Source organism: Leucopleurus acutus, assembly GCF_964270905.1.
Source record: "Leucopleurus acutus genome assembly, chromosome: 15".
NCBI classification, from domain to species: Eukaryota; Metazoa; Chordata; class Mammalia; order Artiodactyla; family Delphinidae; genus Leucopleurus; species Leucopleurus acutus.
The window spans coordinates 14,409,752-14,435,896 of NC_139157.1; the positions used below are offsets into that span (position 1 = coordinate 14,409,752).

The window sequence follows — 26,145 nt, forward strand, 5'->3', positions numbered from 1 at the left end:
CCACTAGACTGTGGGAGCCTTGTGAACAACATCTAATAATATATAGGAGGCAGCCAATTAATCTTTTGATTTCATTTAAATTAATTCAATTTAATAACCCACCTGAATTACGTGGAGCTAGCTGCATGATAGCTCTTGAAATAATTAAAAATACCTTGAGAGATTAGTAAATCCGTCCTAATATATGTCCAACTGCCGGCCCAAATTTCTTCTAGAGAAGAATAGATAATAGAGCAAAAGAAATTTCAAGTTTGGGTAAGTCACTCCCTGTTTACCAGGATTTTCTCAACCACCATTTAAGGGACTTTAGAATAAGCCACTTAACATGTGAGTAACTCTGTGCCACTTTTCCACATTTGAAAATAGCAACACCAATATTTTCTCTAGCTGGGGAATTGACGGCGTTGGATAATATTTACAAAAAGAAACTAAAAATCCTGAAGGTTGATGTTAATCTTTAAAAACTATTTTGAAATACATACATAGTAGTGTTCCAAAAAATGTATGACACTGAAAAGGATTTTAATTACTGTCTAATCCTTTACTCCTCCCATATGCTACATCAAAACTCTCAGGAAATCCCAACAGCTTGACCTTCAAAGTATAAATCAATGCAAATTCTTGATACTTATAGAAATATTGTTAACTTTTAAATATGCTAATCATAGTATAGTTGTGTTTTTAAAAAAATAGTCCCCATCCTTGAGACACGCATACAGAAATATGTACAAATAAAATATAATTGCCAAAGCTGGGTGATGAATACATGAAGGGTCGTTATGCTATTGCACGTCTGTCAAGGTTTGAAAACTTTCACAATAAAAACTCAGATCAGGTCATTCCGCTCTTCAAAACCCTCTGTTGGATCTCCCACTCATTCAGGGTAAAAGCCAGCAACCCGACAATGACCTGCAAAGCCCCTGTTCACTCTGACGCCTACACTCCTCTCCATCCTCACCTCCAACTTGGTGCTCCACTCTGTCATCCCAGCCTCCCTGTCTCATACACACAGGGCACACTCCTGTCCCAGGGCCTTTTCACTGCTCTGACCTTGGCCTGAAATACTCTTCACTGAGATATTCTCATGCCCTTCCCTATTTCACAACTTTGCTTAAGTGTCGCCTCCCTAATGGAACCTTTCCTGATTGGTCTGATTTCTTTACTGGTCTGTTCCCAGTGCCTAGCATAGTGCCTGGCATAGAGTAGATGGCCAATAAATATCGGCTGTGGAATGAATGAATGAAAGGGCAAACTGGGTCAGCCATCTGGTGAACCTAGGTGGGGGTCCTACAACGTCAACAGGGTGAAGTAAGAGCATGTCAGACAGGCTGCATTGGTGACTCTAAACCAGACTGGCAAACAGTGATTTCAAATACTCCTTGGACCAACGGTCCAGTGTGGTACCCAGGAAGTCAGCAAAGTTAATGCAGCAAAGTTTTCTAGAGTCTGAGTCTCAAGCAGCCAGGAGATCGATCCTCCAGATCCCTGAGCCAGCCCTGCGCTCCACCAAGCAGTTGGCCACCGACACCGACCACCTGATCACATGATGTCCACCCCTGGGCATGCCGCCACCCCACACCCTCCAGAACATCCTGACACTCCTGAAGCCCAAACCCGAGGAATACAGACAGGTCACCAAAGGCCTGTGCTGTAGCCCCACCACCATGCTGGCTGCCACACGGAGTTCAGACTACGACACCCCCAGACGCCTGGCTGAGAAGAAGGTCAGGGCTGGGCTTCTGAGGCCAGAGCGACTCTCCAGAATGGATCTGTTCTAAAAATCCACGCAGGATTAGACAGAATTTGTTTTTAAAAGACTTGATTCGTTTGTATCCTGGAAAAACAGTTGTAAATTAGAGGAATGTTATTTATTAGAGAAGAATTTTCAGGTGATTTTTAAAATGATCTGATCTTGAAAACTGAATTAATAAATACTGTGAAACGAAGAAAAAAAAGAAAACAGCTGCTCTGCTACTCTTTGGAAACATCAGTGTCTCAGGCCTCCCAGCACAGGCTGGCATGTTGTAGCCTTTGCATTTGCAGACTTGCCTCTCATTTCTGGACAGCAGCCTCTTGAGATTCCTCCGGTTTCTAGACAGTACCCTCTCATGGTTCTGTCTAGACAGTGCAGTCAGAAGCAATCTGAAATCTCTGAGGAAAAGGGCTCAGATTTCCCAGTCACTACTCCACTTGCTCAGTCTTCTTACAAGACTTGGCCTTGGTCACAGGGAAGTCAATATTATACATTGTTATTACCCTTATAAGTGGTATTTATGACTTGCTATATTTCGTGCTGAAATACTCGTATATAAAATACTGATTCTTCTGCTGTAGTTCTGCAAGGTATAAGCATGCTATGAAGCAGAAAACAATCAAACCAACCAAACTTCCATTTACTACCCTCCCCTCCCCAGTGCTCTGTTCAAACCTGGCTCACATCCATTTGGGCAAAATCACTCAGCTGTTAGCCAGCGGCCTCAGTTGCCACCAGCTCAAGCAACAAGTTTCCCAAGCATCTGAGAACCGAGTTCTAACTCTTCCTCCCACCAACCCTCCCTCCAACCCCAGCTATGCCTTGGCATGTGACTCTGGGAGTTCTTCAATGTCCTTGAGTTAGGACTGAGTAAAAGGAGATGTTTCCAAAGACTTGGGAATTCTCACTCACACTTTGTGCCCCATGGTCTCACCAAAAAGACTTCAGAGAATCTCCCTCTAGAAAATTACACATGTGTGGTTATCTGACCTATACTCAGAAGACTGTTGGAGCAATTACTTATCCCACTGATTCCCAGGCAGCTCCTTATTTCACCCCTTAGCCTTGACTTCTTTACAAACCCCCTAGTATCCATGTATTGGAGGTCCCCCACGCCACACGCCATCCCTGAAAGCCCGTTTGCAGCCATGCATTGAGGCCCCTCATGTAGCACGCCACCTCCCAAGCCACCATAGCCAAGGTCAAGTTCTCCTGTATGGAGTCAGCCACCCCAAAGTGCTAAAAACTGAAGAAATGGATGAGGGGGAGTGCAGATCTGTTCAATGCTCTATCTAGATAGGAGCTGTACATTTTCTTCTAAATCTTTCACCCTCTAGAAAGCATTTCAGAGAACAATTTTTCTAAACTATTTTCTGAAATCAATCAGAATGCTGCAAAAATAAGAGAATTCCCCCCAAACCACCAAGAAAAAAGTTCACTCAGTATATTACTCACTCACAAAATTATCTAACTAGGAGTTCTGATGACAGGTCTCTTTTTACTAGGTCCTTACTCTTTGATTTTCTCCTCACATAGAATTATAATATTGTAATATTACATTGTAATATTTTCCCTTGTACTTTGCCTATCTTTTCAGGTAACAGAATGAAGAGCTATGTCATTCTGTATTTACTCTAAACCTATGTCCTTAATTATAATCAATAACGGTGACAAAAGTTTAAGTGTACAGATTCCACATCGGCGTGCCTCCTTTCCTGGTAGGAAAAGGCAGGTGGACATCTGTGTTCCAGCTGGAAGAGAGAGCCATAAAACAGAACCTTCAGCCTTCAAAAATGAAGCTCAGTAAACAGTCAGGCAATATGGCTGGGGCTACCAGACTTACCCAATAAAAATGCAAGATACCCAGTTAAGTTGAAGTTCAGATCAACAACAAAGAATCTTTTAGTGTAATATCATGTGGGACATAGTTATCCTAAAAGAGTTTTTTGTTATTTATCCGAAATTCAAATTTACCTGAGCATCCTATATTTTACGGGGCAATCCTAAATATGATGCTTTTAAGAGAAGGCAACAGAGATGCATGAGCCTGGCAGAAATGACAGAGTTGAGTCCAGGACAGTGGGAAAGATTACACCACAGGCTTAACCATGCTTTTCTTGTCAAGAGACAGAAGTCTGCTTTGAACAAAATGAGGCAATTTTGAAGGTGCATTAACTATTGGGCCAATGGGATATCACATTAAATTAATGTTCGCTCATTTACTAAAATTATATAGGAGTTTAAAATACTAATGTGCCTTCCGATTCACATGGCTTAGATCACCAAAGAGAAGCTCACTCAATGCTAAGTGCGATCTAGCACCACACCATGAGGCACGTGGCCTTGAATTAATTGATCATTCTCACTTTCCATCCGCCAGCTGCTGCTCTCCTTCCTGTAGATCCAATTAGAGAGTTTTAGCCTATACCTTGAGAATATGAAAATGATCATATTCCAAGGAGAAATATTGACTTAGAAAAAGCCACTATTGACCTAATCATCCTTTCTGTATATATCAATAGCATCCCTGGGCTACGAGGAACCACCAGAATGCAGAATGCGGGACAAAAGCTCTCAAAATATCACTACGGAAGTTTTGTCTTCAACTTCTTAGTGGAAGTCATTTTGCTGAGAGGCTACTGATACCATTTTCACAACCAGAAGAAACTACGTTTTGGTCTACAATTTTTCACAAAAGAGAAAAGAAATGGGAAGGGCAACCTCAAGAAATCTAGAGTAACTTCTGCCACTTCAAACTGTTGTTCTTCCCCACATATAAAAATCATCCTTTCCATGAAAAAAGTCATCAAATGTTAATAAAAGTGCATTTAGTCCCTCCACGCTCTCTTTACAGTATTACTAACTGTGAGGTTATTAACACATTCTTTTCATATATTTTAATGGTCGATTCTAACAGTTCTTTAACTCATTAAAAAAATGAAAGTCAAAAAAATAGTATGGTTTTGTTTAATTATAAATCCTAGCCTATAAATATAAATTTCTACAGAATAAGTGGTTTCAGATCATCCTGGTTTAGTACAGTTATAACCCATCAGCCATGCCCTTCTTTCACACATTTGTCAGGAACATTAATTATACCTGGGACATACGGTTCCATCAATTGCCATGCTTATTAAACTTACATTTCATTTCCTGGAACAGTATTAAACTACAAGGGGAAAAAGTTAATAGTAAACAGTATACAGCCAACACTGGGTCTAGTGATTAGCCCAAAAGAAGACACATGATTTTCAACATGGGACCTTGTTATAAAAAAATGCCTATTGTAACGAGGCTGCCGGATCAAGCACAGACTGAATTATTTTTTAATTTTGCCAAAACTAAGGTGAAATATCTATTCTGAAATAATGCAAGTTCCATTTTCACATTGGTAATTATGGAACAAAAACAGCATCCAACTGCTTTAGAAATCTAAAAGGAATCAGGGTACGTCTCCAGAGGAATCCAGTAAGGTAATTCCTAACCTTCACGTCCAGGAGGAAAAAAAAGAAAAACAAGAAAGGAAATCTTCAAACACAAAGTAACAAGATAGAGTCGTCCCTTGGTATCCGAAGGTGATTGATTTCAGGACACCCCCCACCCCCCACGCCCGCCTAGAATCCTAAAATCCGTGGATGCTCAAATCCCTTATATGAAATGGCACAGTATTTGCAGATAACCTATGCACATCCTCCCACATACGTTAAATCATCTCTAGGTTATCTGTAATACCTAATACAATGTAAACAGTTGTGAATACGATGGAAATGCTAGTAACTACTTGCCTATGCACAGCAAATTCAAGTTATGTTTTTGGGAACTTTCTGGAATTATGTCCCCCAATATTTTCCATGGGCGGTTGAGTCCTCAGAGTCAGAACCCTTGGATACAGAGGGCTGGCTGTATAGATATTAGAACTGAGAGGAAATGATCTGAACGTTAAGTATAGGAAATAAGTCTCCCCGATTCTTAAAACTGAAGGGTCAAACCAAGGTTAAAAATTCTCACGGGGCCAAACAACAGTTGAACTCATGGCCTGTCTGGACAGGTATGGCTGGTGCATTCACTTTAGCCATCACTGTAGTTTTGTAGTGATCAGCAACAGGCGTTCCTTCCTTCCACGTTGCTTGAGCTTCTACTCTACATGCTAGAACTACAGCAAGTAGGGCACGGCCCCGACATCCTCAGTGAACAGAGGCTGGTCACACCTCCATCTGTTAAGTAGGAAGTGGTGGGCTGGAGACAGACATAGGTTCTAGCTCTGGCTCTGCCCGCACCAGCTGGGGAACTTTGGGGAAGTCACTTCCCCTCTTAAGACTTCAATTGCTTCAATTAGAAAATAAAGAGGTGGGAATCCATCAGGATTAAGATCCCGCCTAGATTTAAAATACTCTGATTTTATGATTTTATTTGTGTAAAGAGAGGTTTGGACCAAATGAATACTATAATTCTGTCCAGATTTTAAATTCTTGGGTGGGTTTCACATACAGAGAAATGCATAAGGTTGCTATCGGGAAGTCTATGTAGGATTTTATTTAATGGCTCCTCCTGATATCAGAAGGGAAAACGTTCCCCTACTAAATGGAAACATGTTTAAACACGATTTTAGCAAGCATCATAAAAATAGTCATTTCCCATAAAACTAAAAGAAGCAGTCTTGGGATGTAGTCTAAGATGAAAGTATTGTCACAACTAAATATAAAGATATTACAAGGAATTAAACCAGCTGTGACAGAAGACATCCTGTCAATTTTTGTGCATGATATAGTAGGTTAAAACTGGAGTTCCAGAGTTCACCTTCTAGATTTAGATTCCCTATTTCTCCACTACTGGCTGTGTGAGCTTGGGCAAGTCACTTGCCCTCTCTTAGTTTCTTTGCCCATAAAATGGAATAATAACGGCATCAGCCTCTTATGGTTGATGTAAGGATTCAACAAGATCATCCATTTAAGGCTTACAGCAAGGTGCCTACTGCACTATGGTCAAAAAATACTAGCCACTGCTATTATTAAAGTTATTTCTCCTGTTTGTAACAATTTACTCTTTTTGATTAATTCAACAATTTGGCTCTATAAATTATTAGGCATTCATTCTGTCCAAGGAACTGGGCTGGAACTCTAGGGAGGACCAGGAAATCAGACTCAGCATCTCTTCACAGCCTCACCCACCCTTCTTCGACTGCCTAAATCCTACCTCCATCAAACCTTTCTGGGTCTGTTCCTCAGTAGATGGGAGCCCTCTGTCTGGTTAAGTGCCCCTCCTCAGTGCCTCTAGTGGGTCCCTCCTCTATCACCATTCTAATTCCACTGGTTTTCAATTGTCTATACACTTTTCAGCTCCCTCACTTAACTATGAGCAACTTAATGACACATAAGGTGTCCAATCTCTGTAGCTACCACAGGAGTCAGCATATGATTGACATTTGATAAAGCTTACTGAGTGAATATATACATCAATTAATAAACTGTATACAATTACTCTAAATTAATCTATAAAATTAATGAAACAATCATTTCATTAATAATGAGTTAATATATGAATGAACATTACTGTTATTAATAATTGGTAACAATTAAATAGACGGGGGAGACAAATCTATTCACAACCATAATGAAAAGCATTCTATGGTGATTTCCATAATACAGGTACCCAAAAAGGTGCTCTATGTGCACAATGAACACTGAAAGAATGCCAGGTGGCATCTGAACTGAAGTGGTGGAGGTGGCATCTGAACTGAACTTTGACTTTTGGGTAGACTCAGCCTAACATAGGTGGGACAAGAAGAAAGAAATGTATATTATGTGAGAGATGGAGATGACTGAAGAATGGAAGTGGGAATGTGCCCGTTTAAAATTTTTTTTTTAATTTATTTATTTTTGACTGTGTTGGGTCTTTGTTGTTGCGCGTGGGCTTTCTCTGCTTGCAGAAAGCAGGGGCTACTCTTCGCTGCAGTGCGCGGGCTTCTCATTGTGGTGGCTTCTCTTGTTGTGGAGCACGGGCTCTAGGCACATGCACTTCAGTAGTTGTGGCTCGCGGGCCCCAGAGCACAGGCTCAGCAGTTGTGGCACACGGGCTCAGTTGCTCCACGGCATGTGGGATCTTCCCGGACCAGGGCTCAAACCCATGTCTCCTGCATCGGCAGGCGGACTCTTAACCTGTGCGCCACCAGGGGAGCCCCTTGAATTTGGTTTTGAACAAGAGTGACAGGAGATGATGAGTTGGAATCAAATTACAAGGGCTTTGAACATGGCACTATAGGATATGCATCTGTTCTGTGATGGTGAAAAGCCACTGAAGGCTTTGAAACAGAGGAAGGACCCAATCAAACGTCTACTTTGGGTAGTAAGCTCAGGTAAACTGGAAAATTAGAGTTTGAAAGCTCAAAATCAGTAAGGAACTATTACAGCAATAATAGACAATTGGCTGTGTGCAGAGAAAAGAGAGAAGGACACGAAAGGCATTTGAGAAGGAGCTTCTTTCTGTGTTTTTGAGACCTGCAAGAAGATGCCTGGTACCGCATTTCTCTGAACTACAGTTGTTCAACATAGAAACACTAGAACTTGTGAATGTGCCTACCAGCCACCTAACACCTTTGCTAGCCATTTTCTAATGTTAAACACAGACTCCTTAGACGAGGGCTGGGCTCGTTATGGAAAAGCAACTTTGGTTTCATCAATCACAACTGCTGAGCATCAGACACAAAACACAAAGAACCAGAGAGCCCTGGGCCTGTGGGTTGATAGTGCCTCATGGTGTAGGGCCTAGAACATCGTGTGGACATCAGAGGAGCCCCATGCTCACTTCAATCAAACAATTGTACTGATACTTAGAGGCTGTATCAACAATGCTAGAGTCTGGTGTGTGGCAACAATCAGAAGAACTAAAGAGAAGAGAACCCTGTTGCGGGGGAAGGTTCAAGGATTTCAATGACCTCCAATTATCTAAACCTTTACCAAAAACCCAAATCATGCCCGCTAATCGGCATAGATGTGTACAGTTGACTCTTGAACGAACACGGGGATTACGGGCACCAACCCTCAGCCCAATCAAAAATCCGAGTAGATACACCTGAAATGAGCAGAATGCTGTACATCAACTGTACTTTAATTAAAAATATTCCTGGTATATCTTATAGCCCTTCTCCATATCCGTGGTTCCTCCTGTATCCCCAGTTCTGCATCTGTGGATTCAGCCAACAGCATATCGTGTAGCACTACAGTACCTATGTTGAAACAAATCTGCCTGTGCGTGGATCCAAGCAGCTCAAACCTGTGTTGCTCACGGGTCAACTGTATTCGCATTCACGTTTTCGGTCGTTTCCTAATTTCATCTTCATATCCTGTGGCAAAAGTCTGCAACCTCATACTCTTCCGTTTGCCTTCTTTGTATCTAGTCAACGTCCAATGCAACCGCCTACTTTATACGTTATTTTGGAAAGGTGAGTAGAAATTAACGTTACTGTCATTTTTCTCCTCAGCACTCCTTCCTCCCTCTGCTTCTGAAACCCAAGAGGCTCAGTGAAATGGAGACTTGGAAAACAGGCAGCCCTGGGTACGAACAGTCTTCCTCGAGGTCAGAACACAGCAAAACCCTGGGGCCACCGTGACAGACAGGCATAGGAAGATTAAATGTGCTGACACTTACACAAGTGCTGGGAGACTTTGAATCAGTGGGCTGCCCAGGAGAAAAGCCCATGGAGTTTTTCTGTTTTGTTTTGTTCCCTTAATTGCTTATTCACGCTTAACCCCCAGGGCAGTTAACCAAACTGCCAAGATATGGCACAGGTCTCAGTAGTTTTTTAATCATCTGGGTGATTCTGAAATCCTCCTTGATTCTAACGTGCAGCCAGGTTGAAAATCCACTTTTATAGATGCTCTATAAATGCTGGCTTCCATCCCTCTTCCCTCCCTGCGTCCTTCTTCCCGAATCACGGAGAAATTCCCTCCTTGCCCTTGTACGTCATGGCTTCTCCGTAGACTGCTTCCGTCGATTTCAACTACTTCCCTCTCTAGAGTTGCTTCAGTCCAGAATACTTAATGCCTTTCTCTCTTTTTTATTGATTTATTTATTTTTTATTTATTTGGAGTTTATTACAGTTGCTTTGTTTTGTTTTGCTTGCACAGTATCTGGCATACGCTAAGCATTTCTAAAAATACTAGCTTCCTGCTTCCTTTAGGTTGGAAAAGTTTAACTTCTAATCACAATAGGGTATTAAAGTTGATCCCTTGAAGGCAAAATAAACAAATATAGGGAAGTTACAAACATTCCAGACTCTTACAGAGCTCTCATATTCACCTTCTTCAGTGTAGAGTTGCCAGTTCCTTTCTAAAGAAGTAATAAAAAATTGTGGCTGGCTACGTGCTGGGTGTGTTTTCAGCCCTTGACATCTCTGAAATTTAATCCCTGTTGTTGGGTTTAATCCTCCCAACAACCAAAAGACGTAGGTCCTATTTTGATTGGCATTTTACAATTGAGTAAACTGAGGCACATTGAGCCAGAGATTACAACTGGGCAAGGGTCAAGAAACAAGCTGCTGGTCTCCCACACCTGTGCTTTCATCACTTTATTATATACAATCAATTCTTATTACTTGCAAGTTACGTTCTATGAAGTACAGCGTAGAAGCCACAAACACTGAATTAGTGAATACTAAACCATCACTCCTAGGGGAAATACAGGGTTAGGTTCTTGAGAGCCTGTGGTTGTAACATTTTTATGAACCAAGCAATATACAGCCTTGCTTCGTGTGTGTGTGTGTGTGTGTGTGTGTGTGTGTGTGTGTGTGTGTGTGTGTGTGTTTCTGTTTAAAGACATCTTATTTAACATATGTTGTTGACTTGCTGACATTAAAATCATGGCCAACAGCACTGTAACTCATGCTGAATGAAGTTTATCTGACACGTATTTTCTCCATAAGGCACATCACAGCATTCTTGTACTTAGGAACACTAGACAGCACTTCAGCACTATGCTTTTTAAACAGCAAAATCACTAATGAAAAGGACAAAAATGCAAAAAACACACAAACAAAGTGGCACTAAATGGACCTCAAACAGGACACTTGTTTACAGTCTGAGAGCTAAAACAAGCAGGCAGAGCTCACCTCATTTGACCTCAGCTAGGAACGTGCATGTTGGATGACTCAAATTTTTCACTACTTCGTGCACGGCCGTGCTACTGTGAATGACTGAGAAAGTGCGATGAGTACTGATCGAAGGTTACAAAAATGTCAGCGAGTAAATGCAAATTCATAAAAGTGCAGTCTGTGAATACTGGGAATCACTGAACTTGAAATGCCCAGTGGAGTCCTTTGCATTTTCATTCCTGCGAAAGGGGTATTCGCAAACTCCCCGCATTCTTCCAGTCCCATCTAAACATCTCTTCCTGACTGGCCTTTCTCGCTGCAAGAGACCAGAGGGAATCAGGGTAACTGGCGCTTCCTGCCTACCATGCTTCTAGGGACTTGGTGTGCCATGCACTTTGCCAAGGGCTGAGAGAAATACAGTGATGTAACACAGGCTTTCTGCTTGGACCAGTGCTCAGGGATTCCTCCTGTTAGAAATCCAAGAGGCTTCTGGAGGCCTCTCAAGTTTTGTCAGATAACTAAAGAAAATACCTTCCCATTGTAACTAAATTGTATCCTGTACTCAAATTAGAATGTACATTCTCTCTCTCTGAAGTGCTTGAAATAATCCAGCAGAAATATGTCTTCCCCCCTCCCCCCCAAAAAAAAGCAGGAGTCAAAGTTAGCATAAAGCACCCTTAAAATCAATTATGCTTCTGACAATGTTGTATAGTGAAAGTTTTACCAACAACAACAACAAAAAACTAAAACTAGGGACTTCGCTGGCGGTCCAGAAGACTTCGCCTTCCAATGCAGGGGCAGCAGGTTCAATCCCTGGTCGGGGAGCTAAGATCCCACATGCCTTGTGGCCAAAAACCCAAAACATATCACAGAAGCAATACTGTAATAAATTCAATAAAGATTTTTAAAATGGTCCACATAAAAAAAAAATCTTCAAAAAAAAAAAACACTTAAAATACCTTCATGAAGTAAGTAAAATGAATCATGGATGTACCTACGACTGTTCAAAGAGGAATGTTTTTGTTGACGAAGTGGGAAATTACAGTCGGTTTTAAATGCATGGTGTAAGTTCACGTGGATCCAGATTCCTGAAAAGTAGGCCACTGGGAGACCACAGCAAAGGCTGCACTTTTTGTCACCTCCATACCAAATCGACATGCAGAAGCCTGTGGCCCTAGGATTTCACCCACTCATGCAGTAAGACTCCTGGTTGCTCTGTGCTAACACTGATATGTTAACTGCTAGGAATACAAACACACATTTTATTGATATTTCATCTATGCCTTTGATGAGCTGCACACCTTGGAACAACGTAGCCAAATGAATGAATGAATGAATGAGCTACAAAAGCAATTTTACTAAGTGAAATTTTCTCCCTGAATTTTTGTTAAGCGTCTATCCTTAAAGACAAGAAAAAATCGTTTTTGAAACTTTTACTGTAGTTAATGCCACTTTTAATGTAGTGAATGGGTTATTAAGGCATATTCTTACACCACTGGCCTTCCCAGGCTAGGGAGGAACTCTGAGGAGCCCTGTTCCAAATTTTATTAAAATAACAGACAACAGAGGTCAATAAAGAAATAAACCAGAAAAGATGGGAGGAAAACTGTGGGACTACACAGATGGAGTGACTAAAACAGAGAAGAAAAAAGAAAGCTGGATAGCCGAAAAGAAGCCAAGAAGAGTTTAAAGGGAAGAACAGTAGAAAATAAAGCAAAGAAACAAGAAAATAGGAGAACGGACTATCAAAACAAAGATCAGCGGAGGAAAGAGAAAGGATGCCAATGCCAAAATTACTATTTCTAACACTATTTAGTTGCAGGAAACTAAAAGAGAATTCTCTTTTACTTCCAGGATCTTAAAAGATCGAGTTGCCAAGAAAACTGCCCAGTAAGTAGTGCCTGGCACGCACACATGAAGGCTGCTGGGTCGATGCACTCGCCACTGTTTGGGAACAGGGGGAACGAGGGCGAGGGATGCAGGCTAGAAATGGGACCACAACCACAGAGGCGGAGCCTTCGGGCCAGACAGCTCTGTAGCTTCCAAGCTGAAGGTGAGAATCTGAACATGAAACCTCAGAGGTCACTGGCCCGTCTTGAAGGTGACAACTTTGGGGGAACCCTCAAAAAGAAGGACCCTGGCTGAGTTTATCGAGGGCTCACTGGGAAATATCCAGTCCTGAACGTTTCTTAATTAACTTTATTAACTTTCATTGATCTACTATAATTTTCCCAAGCCTAATTCACTGGAGCTTCAAAAAGTAGAAAATGAAGAGACAAAGTCGCCTACTATCTCATGAAAGATGACACACTTGATTAAAGGAGAAGATGTTATGGGAACAAACTAAGAACTCAATGTGTTCCTCTAAAAAGTGCAGGGGAGAAACAAAGAAAAAAATCCAGGTATGTTTGGATTTTTCTTTTTTAATTTCTGTATAGCAATGGGAGGTACTTAATAGATTTATGGTATTCATGTTATTGATAGTATTATTATTGAAAATTTTGACTATATATGTAAATTATAACTCCACAAAAATGAGTAAAGTACATGAAAAATTTTTCATTTCTGTTTGGATAGATATCTCCAGGCTACATAATAGGCATCCAGAAATACTACCCCAACTGACTTCGACACCTCCTTGCTGCTAGCATCATAACTGTCATCACCGTCACCCTCTTCCTCTTCCTTCTCTCTGCCGCCACAGCCACCATCATCGTGGATTCCACCATCACACCACCATAATACTTCCAAGAGTCAACCCTACTCCTTCTTATTCAATTATCACTTTGTTACACCATATAAAATTTTGTCATTTGGGACCAAAACAGTTGCCTTTCTAGCCTTCATATGTTTAATAGGGTTTAAACAGGTACATATAATTAAAAGTGTTGTTGATTAACGCAAAATGTTCCCCCATAATTCCTACTAATATTCGCTAAGGTGCAGAACTCAGCATTCATGGTTTCTTCTCTCATGAGCTCAAGAATATTATAAAGGTGCTTCCCTTCACCTCCAGCCCACTTAAGTCCTCAGATTTCAGAGGACGCTGTGAGGGTATGTTTTAGGGATGGAGTAGGGGACAGCTGAGACACACCGCTTTTTAAAATGATGTTATCTGTCAATTCATCAGCAGAGTTTAAAATATAAAATAAAACTGCTGGATGATTTTGATGGACTGCCTCCTTTCATGAAATCCTTTACACTTTCACTTTGGCTGGTTTGCGTTCAAGCAGCTGTATTTTGGGGATTTATATAGCATCTTTTACTGGAGTATGAATTTGGGTTCTAAACAGTTGTGGCCACTCTGTTTTCCTTTCTTCGATAAGCAAACTGAGACTTGGAATTAAACCAAATGAGTAATTTGCCTCTATCAAGTCAATGTGTCCTAGAGAAGAAGGGAACACACTTAGCCCTCTCTACTGGGTTCTTCTAAAGTTACATTAAAAATAATACTGAAGTCACTGGGAGGAGTTAGATTTATAATTTTTGTGCTGAATATGCATTTTAGAAAAAATCGAATTAAAATTCATATATTGCCTTACATAAAACTATTATCACATAATCGGGGTTTTGACTTTTTAAAAAAATGTATCTATAAGATAGATGTTCTTTATGATAACCCAGACTGCAAACAAATGTTGCAGATGGTAATAAAGATTTTATTTAAATTTGGCTTCCACAGAAAATGAGTTCATATTATCATCAATCTATATTTGCAGTGAAACTCCTGATCACCTAAATCAGTTCTTCCCCGCAGGTTTCTTTTAGCTTACAAAAGCACCAGAACAAATATTAATATGTGAATAAAATAATAAAATAGCGATTGCTTGTATAGCTTATGTACTGCTTTCACATATACTAGCTCACTTGACAAAAGTACTAATGTCTTATCATGATTGGAAAGTTTGACATCTTTTATAGTTTTTCCTGAGATCTATTGCTCTTGTCATTGTCAATTTCTTACCCTTGTCTTTTACATCCTTAAAATAATAAGAAACCAAAATGCTGAACCTGAATCTTCCCAAATTATGAATGTCACATCTTAAATATATTCTCAAAAGTAATCCAGAGATCCAAATTACCGGAGTGTGAGAAAGAAGGTTAGAATAAGTGGCAATTACCTTTCAGGGGCTTTTTACAAAACACGTACAAGCCACATAGAGTAGGTGAAAATGAAATGGGGTTTGAAGATGTGATTCCGTTTCAACCTAAAATATACTCATTCCCCAGGCAATATGTGGCTCCTTGAACTATTCTTAGACCAACACAAAGAGTCAGGTAAGCAGTAACAATTTAAATGACTGAAAAAAGTAAGAACAGGAAAAAAGGGTGCTGAGATATCACCTAACTACAAAGAAAGAATTACTCAAAACTTGAAAATTAACCATTCAAACCTCTCCCTAGGAGTGAGCCTTGCTCAAAGTTGAGAAACAGTTCTAAGTGTTCACCAATGCACAAACGAGACACTAAATATATGCATACAGACAGCAGACAAATCACTAGGGCTTTGGCTTTGATGCAAAAGGTTTGTATATTGGTCAAGTTTTTTGGAGAAGTGGGCAATATTTAGCCTTTAAGAATACTGAGTAATAAAACTGAAATCAGCACAGAGTATTAAATACCTCATTTGAATTTTTTAAAACATAGTGGATATAATTAATTTTCATCTTCAGTTTTATCCAAACTCCCTAAGATGTTTGAACTTGCTAAGGACCCAGGATAAGATAACTCCCACTTGCCTTCATCATGACATTTCAGGTAAGACATATTTTGCAGAGTCACAGCTTGCCTGTTTACAAATTTATTCCCTTTTAATAACAACTTGTTGGTACATGTGACAATCTTTCCCCATTACTATATGTCCAGGGCAGTTTTATCTGTTACGTTTCTTCATGCATAAATAAGGCTACATATTGTGGCCGAAAGAAGAAAATACCCATAGCATCTTAACGTTAAATGATGTGAACTTCGCATAAATTCTCTGAACATCCCTGTGGGACATTCAAGTGGGCAATCCACACAGTAGCATTTTATAAATGGAAAAGTTAAGAACCAGAAGTAATAAAGCTTAACCTAACTGACCCAAAGTCACCAGCTAATTTGTAAGAGAAAAATAAAATAAAGACAATCAAAACTGCTTTTTGATTTGTGTCGCTAAAACAACCAGCCACTTAACTGAACTTTTTGTTTTCTACTGACCATAACATTTTAGGTCAGTAGCTTTCAAACTTCTTTACCTCAAACCACGTAAGAAATACATTTTTAATCACAGCCAGCACAAACAAGCATGTATAATTAAAACAAATTTTCAGGAAACAAAACCTTCCCTTATTAGATATTACCCATTCGGCTATTTTCTATTATATTCTTTTCTATTTTATTCCTTTAAAAAAAATGTTCTAGACTCACTAAACTAATTTGGTGATCCTCTGGGTCATGACAAGCAGTTTGAAAACATTGCTTTTGGCCCCCAAAACTTTTGGTAACTACTGAAGAAAATGAGAGGTTCCTAAAAGAATCTAATCAGTTCTTTTTACCCAGAGTCAAACAGCAAAACTGAGAGGGGGAAAAGTATTAAGTAACATCTGTCTATTTGAAATAACTCTATCTCACAGAGCCTTCTTTTCCTCCCTGGGTAATAAAGGCAGAATTCAAACAAAAAAGACAGGATGTTATGGTAAATAAACGACAAAGGAAAAAAAAGGATTCTAAAACTGAATTTCCACACAGAATCCCATGTGTATGAGTTTTTCACCTTATTTTTTTTAAGTTCCATATTTTTTTTTATTATTCTAAAAGTATCTGAATATCATCTAATGCAAAAAGTTTAAGATGGGGCATGTTATAGCGCTATTATTTGCCACTGAGATGATGAACAATTTTGAATAAAATGTGATTCCCCTCTTTATTTGACCATGCTCACTTTGTAATTATCAGCAAGGCAGTAAATAATCCACTGAGAAGCAGCCTCATTAGTGCCCATTGAAATTCAGTGGCATTAATTTGCAATAAAAGAACTGAAAATTAAATGGAAAAGAAAATAGTTTCTGGAGTCTACCGTAAGGTTATGGAATTCACATCATACCACTGCCTTCCTTCACAACAAGGAGTTTAAAAGGTTTGAGTTAGACTTAATCGTTATACTTTGTTCTAACACTTTTTTTTTTAAAAAGTGGGCAGAATTCTTTTTTTTGTTTTCCATTTTAACCCTGAATTAAAACAAGTTAAATTAACGTGATAGATGCCAACTTTTTAAAGTTTTGTTCATTGTTTGTCTTCTGAGGAATAACTCAGGCTGGACCTGCTTGGCTGTGGGATGTTCTAAAGTCCTTTGAGGGGCTGAAGGATGTGGAGTATGTTCAGATACCCCAAGAGTCTGCCTTCACAATCCTCTGGGGCCACCCTGCACCTTCCTCCTATTTCTTCTGCTACAAATATCTGTGGATATAGAACACTGAATGGAAAATCGGTCCACAGCTTGCTATACAGAAAGATCTGGGTGAAAGTGGAAGGCGAGTCCAGGCACCAGTGTACAGTCAGGCAGTGCCTAACTCAGCACCCAGCCACGTGGGTGCCCTGAGGCCTCCCAGCGGCACCTAGGGCACAGGTATTCACCCGGACCACCTGCCTAAGCCTTCCTCAAGTCCATCACGAAGAGAAGGGAGACGCTGTCAAAAGGAAAATGGGAGGAAGAGGGGAGAAGGAAAGTATAATCTCTACAAGCAAAAATAAATAAGGACACAAAACATTTGCCTCTTAAGTCACAAAAGTGCCCCAAACTACCAACTGCTTCTTCTCCCTTGAAGGAAAAGCACAGAACTGGGCTGAAACCCTGCTCCCCAGTCCTGGGGCATTCTCCTCCCTGGTAGGCCAGAAATGAAACTTAGCTGTCAGGAAAGTATTTCAAAACACTCGAGCTTCGATGTGGCATGTGTTAAACCCACAGGACACTTATAAATCTCTGGCTGTCAGAAGTCTTCTGTCTGCCCTGACACGGACTCAGCCGGGTAACTCAGAAATCAGAAACTCCTTAAGAGCCATTGAACTCTATTGCTCCTCTGAGCAGCGCAAGTCGATCCTACAGCCCTCCAAGGTGGGACGGGGAGGGCGAGGAAAGCAGTGCTAGGAATCGCTTCCCAAGGGAATCACCTTCACCATCATTATCATCACCATCATCATAGCGTGCATATTTCCACCCCGAAATTCTAGGAGAAAGTTAATTTTGCAAGCACATTAAAACAAAATTGTAAAATAATACTAATAATACAAATAAATAAAATTCTGAGCTCCGCCAGCCCCAGACACCTTCAGCCTTAAATACCAAAGCGGGACATTTTCTAGGGACTCAGAGCACCTTGTGTTTATTTGCTCTGGGGTGTTCCCCACACACACACACGCTAATAACCTCTGCTTTGCACAGTTTTCCAATATTTGTTTAGTTAGGAAGCACACGGGGTTTCGGATCTGCTTCTCACGCAGACACTGGGGGCGGGGGGGGGGGCGTGGAGAACAGAATGTTGCTGTTTTTTTTTTTTTTTTTTTTTTTTTTTAAGCCGCCAGGCCAGAGAACTTGACTCTCGAACGCGAGATCCCCGCGTGACCCTGGGCCGGGCCGCGCGCTAGCCCTCGGGTCGCGCGTCCGCGGTTCCGGCGGCGGCCGGGTTGCTGGGCGCCCGGCCCCGCGGCCTGCGGGCCCCGCTCCCTCCCGGCGGCGCGGCCCCTCGCCCCCCGCTCCCTCCCGCCGCCGGGCGCGCGGCGGCCACCCCGACGTGGCGCGGCGGGCGGCGCGGGTACCTGTAGAAGGCGGGAGGGCCGGCCTCGCGCACCGCATAGCCGCTCGGCTCGTTCTCCAGGTAATAGGGCACCTGTTGGCCGTGGGGATGCAGGAAGGGCGAGAGCTGCGGCGGCGGGTGCAGGAGCACCAGCGGGCTCGGAGACACGCTGTTGAGCGGCGGGAAACCCCCCAGGCCGCTGGCGCCGAACGCGGCCGCCTCGGACCCGGGGCCGTAGGCGAGGCCCGACTGGCCGTAGACGGGCGCGGAGGCGGCGGCCGCGGCGTTGAAGTCGTACGCGGCGCCCTCGGGGTAGTTGTACACGGCGGGCTTGCTGCTGTCCACGTACACCTCGCTCAGGGGCCGCTCCAGGGGGATCTTGAGCTGCGGGCGGTTCAGGGGCTCCAGCTCGTTGGCTTGGATCTGGTGCAGCAGGGCCATGCCAGACGCTTTGGTGTGCAGGGTCATGGTCATGGTCAGTGGCCGCGGGCAAGGCGCAAACCGTCTACCCCCGCGGCAGAGGGCTCAGCAGCCGACCGGCCACCTGGAAGAAGAGCACAGCCCGCGGTTAGAGGCGGCGCAGCGCATGTCCCGCCGCAACGCGAGCTCCGGCCCTTCCCCGGGAGCGGGCCCGTCCGATGGAGCGGGCCGGCCGGATGCGAGCAAGTGCAGCCCGGCGCGAGCGCGCTCCGCCAACTCCCGGGCTCGGGTCTCCAACTTTAAGTACCGGTCTCCCGAGCTCGTATGCATTACAGAGGTGCTGGAAGCCGGCCAGGGGCTGTTGCCTTGCCCTGACGTTGGCTTAAACATCACTCCAGGCGCAGCTCGTTTTGGAGCGATCCCAAAGAGCAGCTTCCCTGAACTTTACTTTACTTGTCGCTGCTGGATAGAGGCTGAATTTCACTGCAGGAGGGCGGGGGAGCCGAGGGATCTCCTAAAGGTGGCCCAGAGAAGACGGGGTTTAAAACAAACTCGGAAGACTAATCCAGGGGCCGGCTTTCTCTAACGTGCTACCTTATGTGCCCCGTGCCAGGCTCCAATCTATCTCTGTTTGTCTCTCTTACTGTTTGATTCACGCTCCTCGTTGGCTGGAAATATGTAGTGTGTACATAGAATGACCCTGGGGAGGACCACTCTGTAACCGAGATACGGCAGATAGAGTGGGGTATGCGGTTGAATATGCAGACAGCTATATTTAGCAGCTGCCGGGACTGATGGGAGGCATCTGGGGGGAAGGGGGTGGAGATTCAAGGTGTACATATAGGAAGAGCCGCGCTTTGCAGCAGGAGAGCGCTGCCCGACCTCAGTTTTCCTCATCTTCAAAATTCTCCCAAAGTGGTCCCCTCCAGCCACGACCTTCTGAGATTCTCCCAGCCCGACTCGTCTGTTTGTGCTGGACCACAGTACTGTACTTGCTCCCAATAGGAATTCTAATGTGAATGACGATTTACAAAAACCTTCCGTTAGGCGGACATGGGTCTTCATGCCTTCCACTTATTATGCAACCAAAACTTCAGAAAACTGAATATGAAACGTGACCTTACCATAAAAAAAATAACCTCAGGTCATTAATCAAATCTTTGGCAATCAGGTTACACTGTTGGTCTAACCAACAAATTTTAAAAGGCAATGATACATTTCTGTTCTTTCATCCTATGATTGGACCTTCTTGGTTCCCTTGGACTAGGATATGCAGAATCAAATATCCAGATTGAAAGAGAAATAGAAAAAAGTTTTGTATTGAATTAAAAAGTAAACACGCTCAGGTACATTTTATATATATATATATATATAGAACATAATATATACTACTATGTACTATATAGTATATAATTGTATATATAAGGATATACTAAAAAGATATGGTCAATATATTGTGCACCTATAATCTTGGACAGTTTATACTTTTTAATAAACTTCCTTTGCCCCAGCCTAATGAACTCTGGTATGACCATCAGATACTTTGCTTTAACTGCTATACCAAACACCTGACAGAATACCTGACAAAATGTTTGTGTCATATAGAAATGACAAGGATGCTGTTACTGACAGTAATATTTTGGGATATCTTTATACTAATAAGCACACATTTTATCTAATTCTTACAAGAACAGACAGACCATTTGGGGGTAATATGCAGATGCAGCTGATTTAGTATGAAGCCAAAATTGAGCTCAGCAACAGTAACTATAGATTGTAAGCAAAGAAAGGGTTAAAAACACATTAGGTGAATCACAGATATTTCTCTTTATGGCCAGCAACCATTACTTTCCAAAGCAATTTTTTTACAGATGACTTCATTTCGGTAAATCACACTTTCAATTTTCAAATGTCTTTCTAAAACCCATGCAAAAGCACTTCAGAGGGCTCTTAAAAATCTGAACCTGCCGAATTATATGTAAATTACACAAAGATCCTTACAAGTCCTGAAAGCAGAAGGAGATGCGCACATAAACCCATGGAAAACAGCAAATCCTCGTCTCCCTGCTAGGATACAGACACTGGCCAGAAAGGTAAGTTGCTTTCTCAAAATGCTAAAGCTACAAAGAGAAATCAAAACAATCCTACCCTGCTGGATCAAGAGCGTCTTTCCAGAAACGTTCCATGGGCTTGTAGAAGTCAAGGGCTGAGACAGTGAGAATGAAGGAAAGAATGTGCTCACATGTGCCTGTGGCTCCGTGTGTGAGCAAGGCAGAGCGTGTGGGGCTGTGTTTGTATGTGGAATGGCAGGGAATCGGGAAGCAGCCAGTAGGCAGGGCACTTGGCAGCCCCTCCCGGCAGGCACAGCAACTGGGCTGCTGCACAGAGATGGACGAATGGCCGTGGGGAGTGAGGAGAAGCTTGCTGTCTGCTCCTGGGGAGAAAGGTGGCACACTCAAGTCAGCATGACTGGGGAGAAGCAAAACTCCAGCCCTTTTTGCTCCTTATACTTCAAGCCTAGGAAGTGCCCCATGTTTTCTGCTGCCATCCTAGGCAAGAAGGGAAAGCAGCCTTGCTGTAAATCATAGGCTTACGCTAAAATAGGATGCCAGTCAAAAGTGCGTAGATATCAAGTTTACAGAATGTGACACGGGCGGTTTTTCCTGAAGAATATAATTTAACAATAAAAGCCTTCTGGGATACACTTGGATCCGATGCCTTGCTGGCCCCAGCCCCCAGTCTCTGAACAGACACACTGTTGCCTTGCCTCTGATTGCACCAGGAAACCAGACTTTGGAAGAAATGTTTTGGCATTCTAGGGATGTGTTTCCAACTGAAACATAATATTCCTCCACCTCGTTAACCAAACCCACAAACCTTTCCATGAATAGCTCAGTTGACTGCTTTCTGTAAACATGAAAAGATATATTATTAAAAGCCCAGAGCAGGAAGATAAGACAAAGGTGGGTACCTTTGTTGAACTGATTGGAGGCTTTCTGGTTCTAGAGGCATTGATCATGGGGAAAGGGTCTCTCATTTCTCAATGGTGCCCACATGGGTCCACCAGGTTCTCAACGTTTCTCTTGACCATGCTGCTAACACACAATAAGAAGGTGCTCCTAGGGGCCCTCACCCAGTGTCTCAGGACATGTGACACCTAGTGGAGCCTTTGTTGCCAGACATTAGTCACTGCCTTGGGTATTAAATGACTCTAATCACAATGCCAGGAGTGGCCAGTCTCTGGCCTGGGACTCTATGCAGTTACCAAGAGATTTATGAGTGACTCTTGAGACCAGTACAAAGAAAGAAGTTCAAAGTTACTTTTTTTTTTAAGTTGGAAAAATGTTAATGATGTCATAATGCAAATATATATTTTGTGCTTTGAAAGACCCAAAATGTTGCAGTATTGGAGCACAGAACCCTTTGTTGTTGACGGTGGTGAATCCTAACTCCTCCTTTAGGTCAGCCATGGCCACCCACGCACTAGGCCAGTCCAGAATAAAACAGGAATGTGCAAGGAAGGGAGGAGAGGGAAGGGAAGGAAGGAATGAGGGAAGGAAGGAGAGGAAAAAAGAAGACAGAAAGGAGGGGAGGATGGAGGACAGGGACTTCGCAGATATTCTCCTTGAACATGGGAAGGATAAGGAACCTCATTATCTCTTCATAGACTTTGCTTATTCTGAAGCTAACCATCAAAGTTAATTCAAGATGTCCAATAAAGGCAGTTTTCCTGAGCACTTTCTTTCCAGCATTCTCTTTCCTGTTCCTGGTAAGAGCCGTCTCCCAGGCTTAATGAGAGTGGGTGGGAAAGGACACCGCACCTTTTTGCCAATTTTCTTCTAGTGCTTCTGGCAAACAGCCTCACAGTCCTGCCCCCGGCCCCCTCCTCTTCCCTTCCTCCTCTTCTCCATCCTCTCCCTGCTGCACAGACCCACATTCCCCCGCTCTGTGACTTCCTGACACTTGCAGGTGAACTAGCGTCAAGTGTGTTTCCCTAGCTCCACCCCTGAGTGCATCTCCAGACCCACTTTTCCAGCAGTCTCCTGGGCATTGCTGGCTTCTTCAAAATATGGGTCATCATTCTCTCTCCTCCAGACATGGGGTTCCTCTCAACCCCCCAGTCTGTGAAAAACATCCCTATCCCTCCAGTTGCCCAGATTAAAGTCTCACAGTCTTCTTTGAGGGCTGTCTTTCCCTTGCCTTCCACACTCCTGACTATTCTAGCTTTGCGATTTCTCCCTCTCCCTGACATTCCTATGGCCCTCCTGCAGCCCCTCGTTACCTTACCTGTTGTAAGAGCCTCGTAGGGACATCTGCCTCCTCCCTCCTCCTCACTTCTTCCTAGATCCTGCTGCCTTTTATTTCCTTGGTTTTTACAGCTTTGAGATCCATTTTCTCATGACCCGGCTCTACTCTTCACCCAGATCATAGCTTCCTCCGACGTTCAGGCCTTCCTCTCTTCCCATAATATCCTGTCTAGTGTACCTCCCCATGATGTGAGGCCAATGCTTCAGCCAAAAGAAAAAAAAAACTTGACACTCCAAGCACTCAAAGCTTTCCTGATGCCATTCTCTATGCCTACAAACCCCACTCTGCTGGCTTGTCAGCGGAAAGCCTTTTTGAAAGCCCCCCCCAAATGCTATCACATCGAAAATGCCTTTATTCCTTATTCAAAAGTAATTTCCTCTCCTTTGAACACCAGTGGTATTTCTCATGCATGTATTGGGTTGCCCAAAAAGTTCGGTCGGGTTTTTCCGTAACAGCTTACAGAAAAACCCAAATGAACGGTTGGGCCAACCCAATATTACATTCATTCTTGAATTCGTTATTTATATATACTTTTATCCCCTCATCCTGCTAAGAAGTTCCCTGAGGACAGGGTCTGCAAAGAGTTATTTGGGTATTTTCTGAGTGCCTAGCCCTGTGCCTGGTCATATGAGATCATCAAATATTGGCTAATTTATTCATCCAGATACTTAAAAGGATAAAATAATATTATATCTATCTGGGTAACCCATCTCTAAAAGCTAACTTTCCAAGTAACGTTCTCCCATTTTCAAACTGTTTTTGCTAGACAATTATCTTGGTATCCTCATACTGACTGAGGCCATAAAGTCACAATTCAAATTCATACAGTCTTGGGGATTAAGCCTGCAATTCTTGGCAGCACGATTCGCGAGAGAGCTCTGAATTTTTAGTTCGTAACCAGATAATACTGTGACCAAACAAAGTTTCTTCTCTAGCTCCATTAAAAGCTTTTTACATTTACAAAAACATGATTCCTCCAACAGAAACATGAAAGAAAATAAATGTGGAAATATTTCCAAAGTAGCTTACACTCCTAGAAATGGTTCCTTCAGTCTGAGACATGGAGCTCCAGCCCTGTTCAACTTGACTATTATTATTTTGATCATAAATGCTCTGTTTGGGAGTTTTCGTTGCACATTTATTTGACACCATCTATTTTTCTCTAAAGTAGAAGAAAAATAACTTCCTTTTAAATTTCTGCCTTTAAAAAAATGTTTCATACTGCTTATTTTAAGGGCTTTTGATTAGCTCCTAGAGTTTTTTTCAACTGACCTTTGATTTTTGTCTTATGAATTAAAATTTGTATGCAGTGAAATGCACGTATCTTATGTGTACAGTTTGACAAGTTTGGATATGCCCATGTGATGACCATCTTAATGAAATCATAGGGTATTTCCACCACTCAAGAAAGTTCCCTTCATGTTTTAGATAGCACCTAACCCCTACAGGCAACCACTGTTCTGATTTCTATCATCATAGATTTCTTTCGCCTCCTGGCCCAAAATGTGGACCATGACCTCTTACATATTGGAGAACATAATACACTGCATTTCCGACCAATAACATAACAGTCCAGTGCTGGGCATGCAGCATTGCCCGGGTACACAAGTCAGCAAGGTACAGAGCTATGCTTCCCTCAGTCAGACCCCTCTCCCTGGGAGCAGCTCCCTCAAGGCCACAGAATTTTACTAACACGCTATTCATGGACCTTTTTCTATAGCAGGCTTTACGTGATGATCAAATGCTACAGAAGCCTGCAAAGATACGAGTCAATGAGGAGCAAAGGAAATCAGGATTCTCTAGCGTGTTCTTAAACAGCCACTCCAAAAGCTAAGATTTAAAAATTGTAATGATTTTTAAGCCAAGAATCAAACCCCAAATCCTTATTCTAATGAAACTCAGCACCTCAGATGCCATTTCCTGTCTTCCTACCCAGAACCTGATGGAGACAGTTTGGATGTTTCGTTGCCAGGCAGAACGGCTACTCTTTATTGTGAATCAATGAGTGATTCCGATTTAATTCTCCAGCTTAATAGAATTTAGTAACTTTCACGTTACATTTTTTAGAGAATTGTTTATGTAATTTAACTATATAGCGTGTGGCATAAGACAGTTTAGAAAGTACTTTCTCTGTAAGTACCACGAGTGGCAAAAGAATTCCAATTACTCCAATTATTATTACCCGCGTCCCACTCTGTCCCTTCATCTGTTGTCTACTTGAGGAATCTCATTGCCAGCTTAAGGTATTATTTCTCTGTGGAGAGCAATAACCAGATTGTGCCTAAATTCAAGTACTATTAGTACTATTATTCAAACAGCACTCTCTACCGTTAAGGAGGGCCTTTGCACACACACACGCGCGCGCACACACACCTGGTAATCAACCAGGAACCTGGCCCAATTTCAGAACCAGCCTTACTCAAATGGTAAAACAAACAAAACAGAAAAGGAGATTGTGTACATTTTGAGCCTTTTCGGGTCTTTCTTCCTATTTGGACCACACTCATCTGGATAACTGGCTCCCTCAGCACCCAGCCCCCTAGGCTAGCCATGCTTACCAGTGTTCGCCCCTTCTCCCAACCCCCTCAGTTATAATCCTACTGTCTCAAGAGAGTGATATATTTATGAACATGCCAAAGAATAACTCATGTATTCAATTCACTCAAAAAATATTGCTTACCTACCGTTTACCAGGGCCATGTCTAAGTGCTGGGCCTTGTCTTAGTGAGCTCAGGCTGCCGTAACAAAAGACCATAGATTGGGTTTAAGCCACAGAACAACAGAAATTAATTCTTGCACAGGTCTGG

At 42.3% G+C, this 26,145-nt stretch overlaps 1 protein-coding gene across 4 annotated transcripts in view; it reads right to left on the bottom strand.

The window, feature by feature from the left end:
• Nucleotides 1-22,717, bottom strand: part of ESR1 (estrogen receptor 1) — a 248,406-nt gene extending 225,689 nt beyond the window's left edge. Inside the window, exons 1-2 of one of the 4 annotated variants that reach the window (XM_082855517.1) lie at nucleotides 21,179-22,717; nucleotides 18,633-19,154 (exon numbers count right to left, since the gene is read on the bottom strand). In XM_082855517.1, the coding sequence (XP_082711643.1) occupies nucleotides 18,633-19,084 (452 nt within the window). In that variant the 5' untranslated portion in view covers nucleotides 19,085-19,154; nucleotides 21,179-22,717. Of the gene's footprint in view, nucleotides 1-18,632; nucleotides 19,250-19,337; nucleotides 20,177-21,178 lie in introns of those variants that run through there. The other 3 variants (XM_082855519.1, XM_082855518.1, XM_082855520.1) reach the window with 3 other exon arrangements.
• Nucleotides 22,718-26,145: the final 3,428 nt, after the last annotated feature.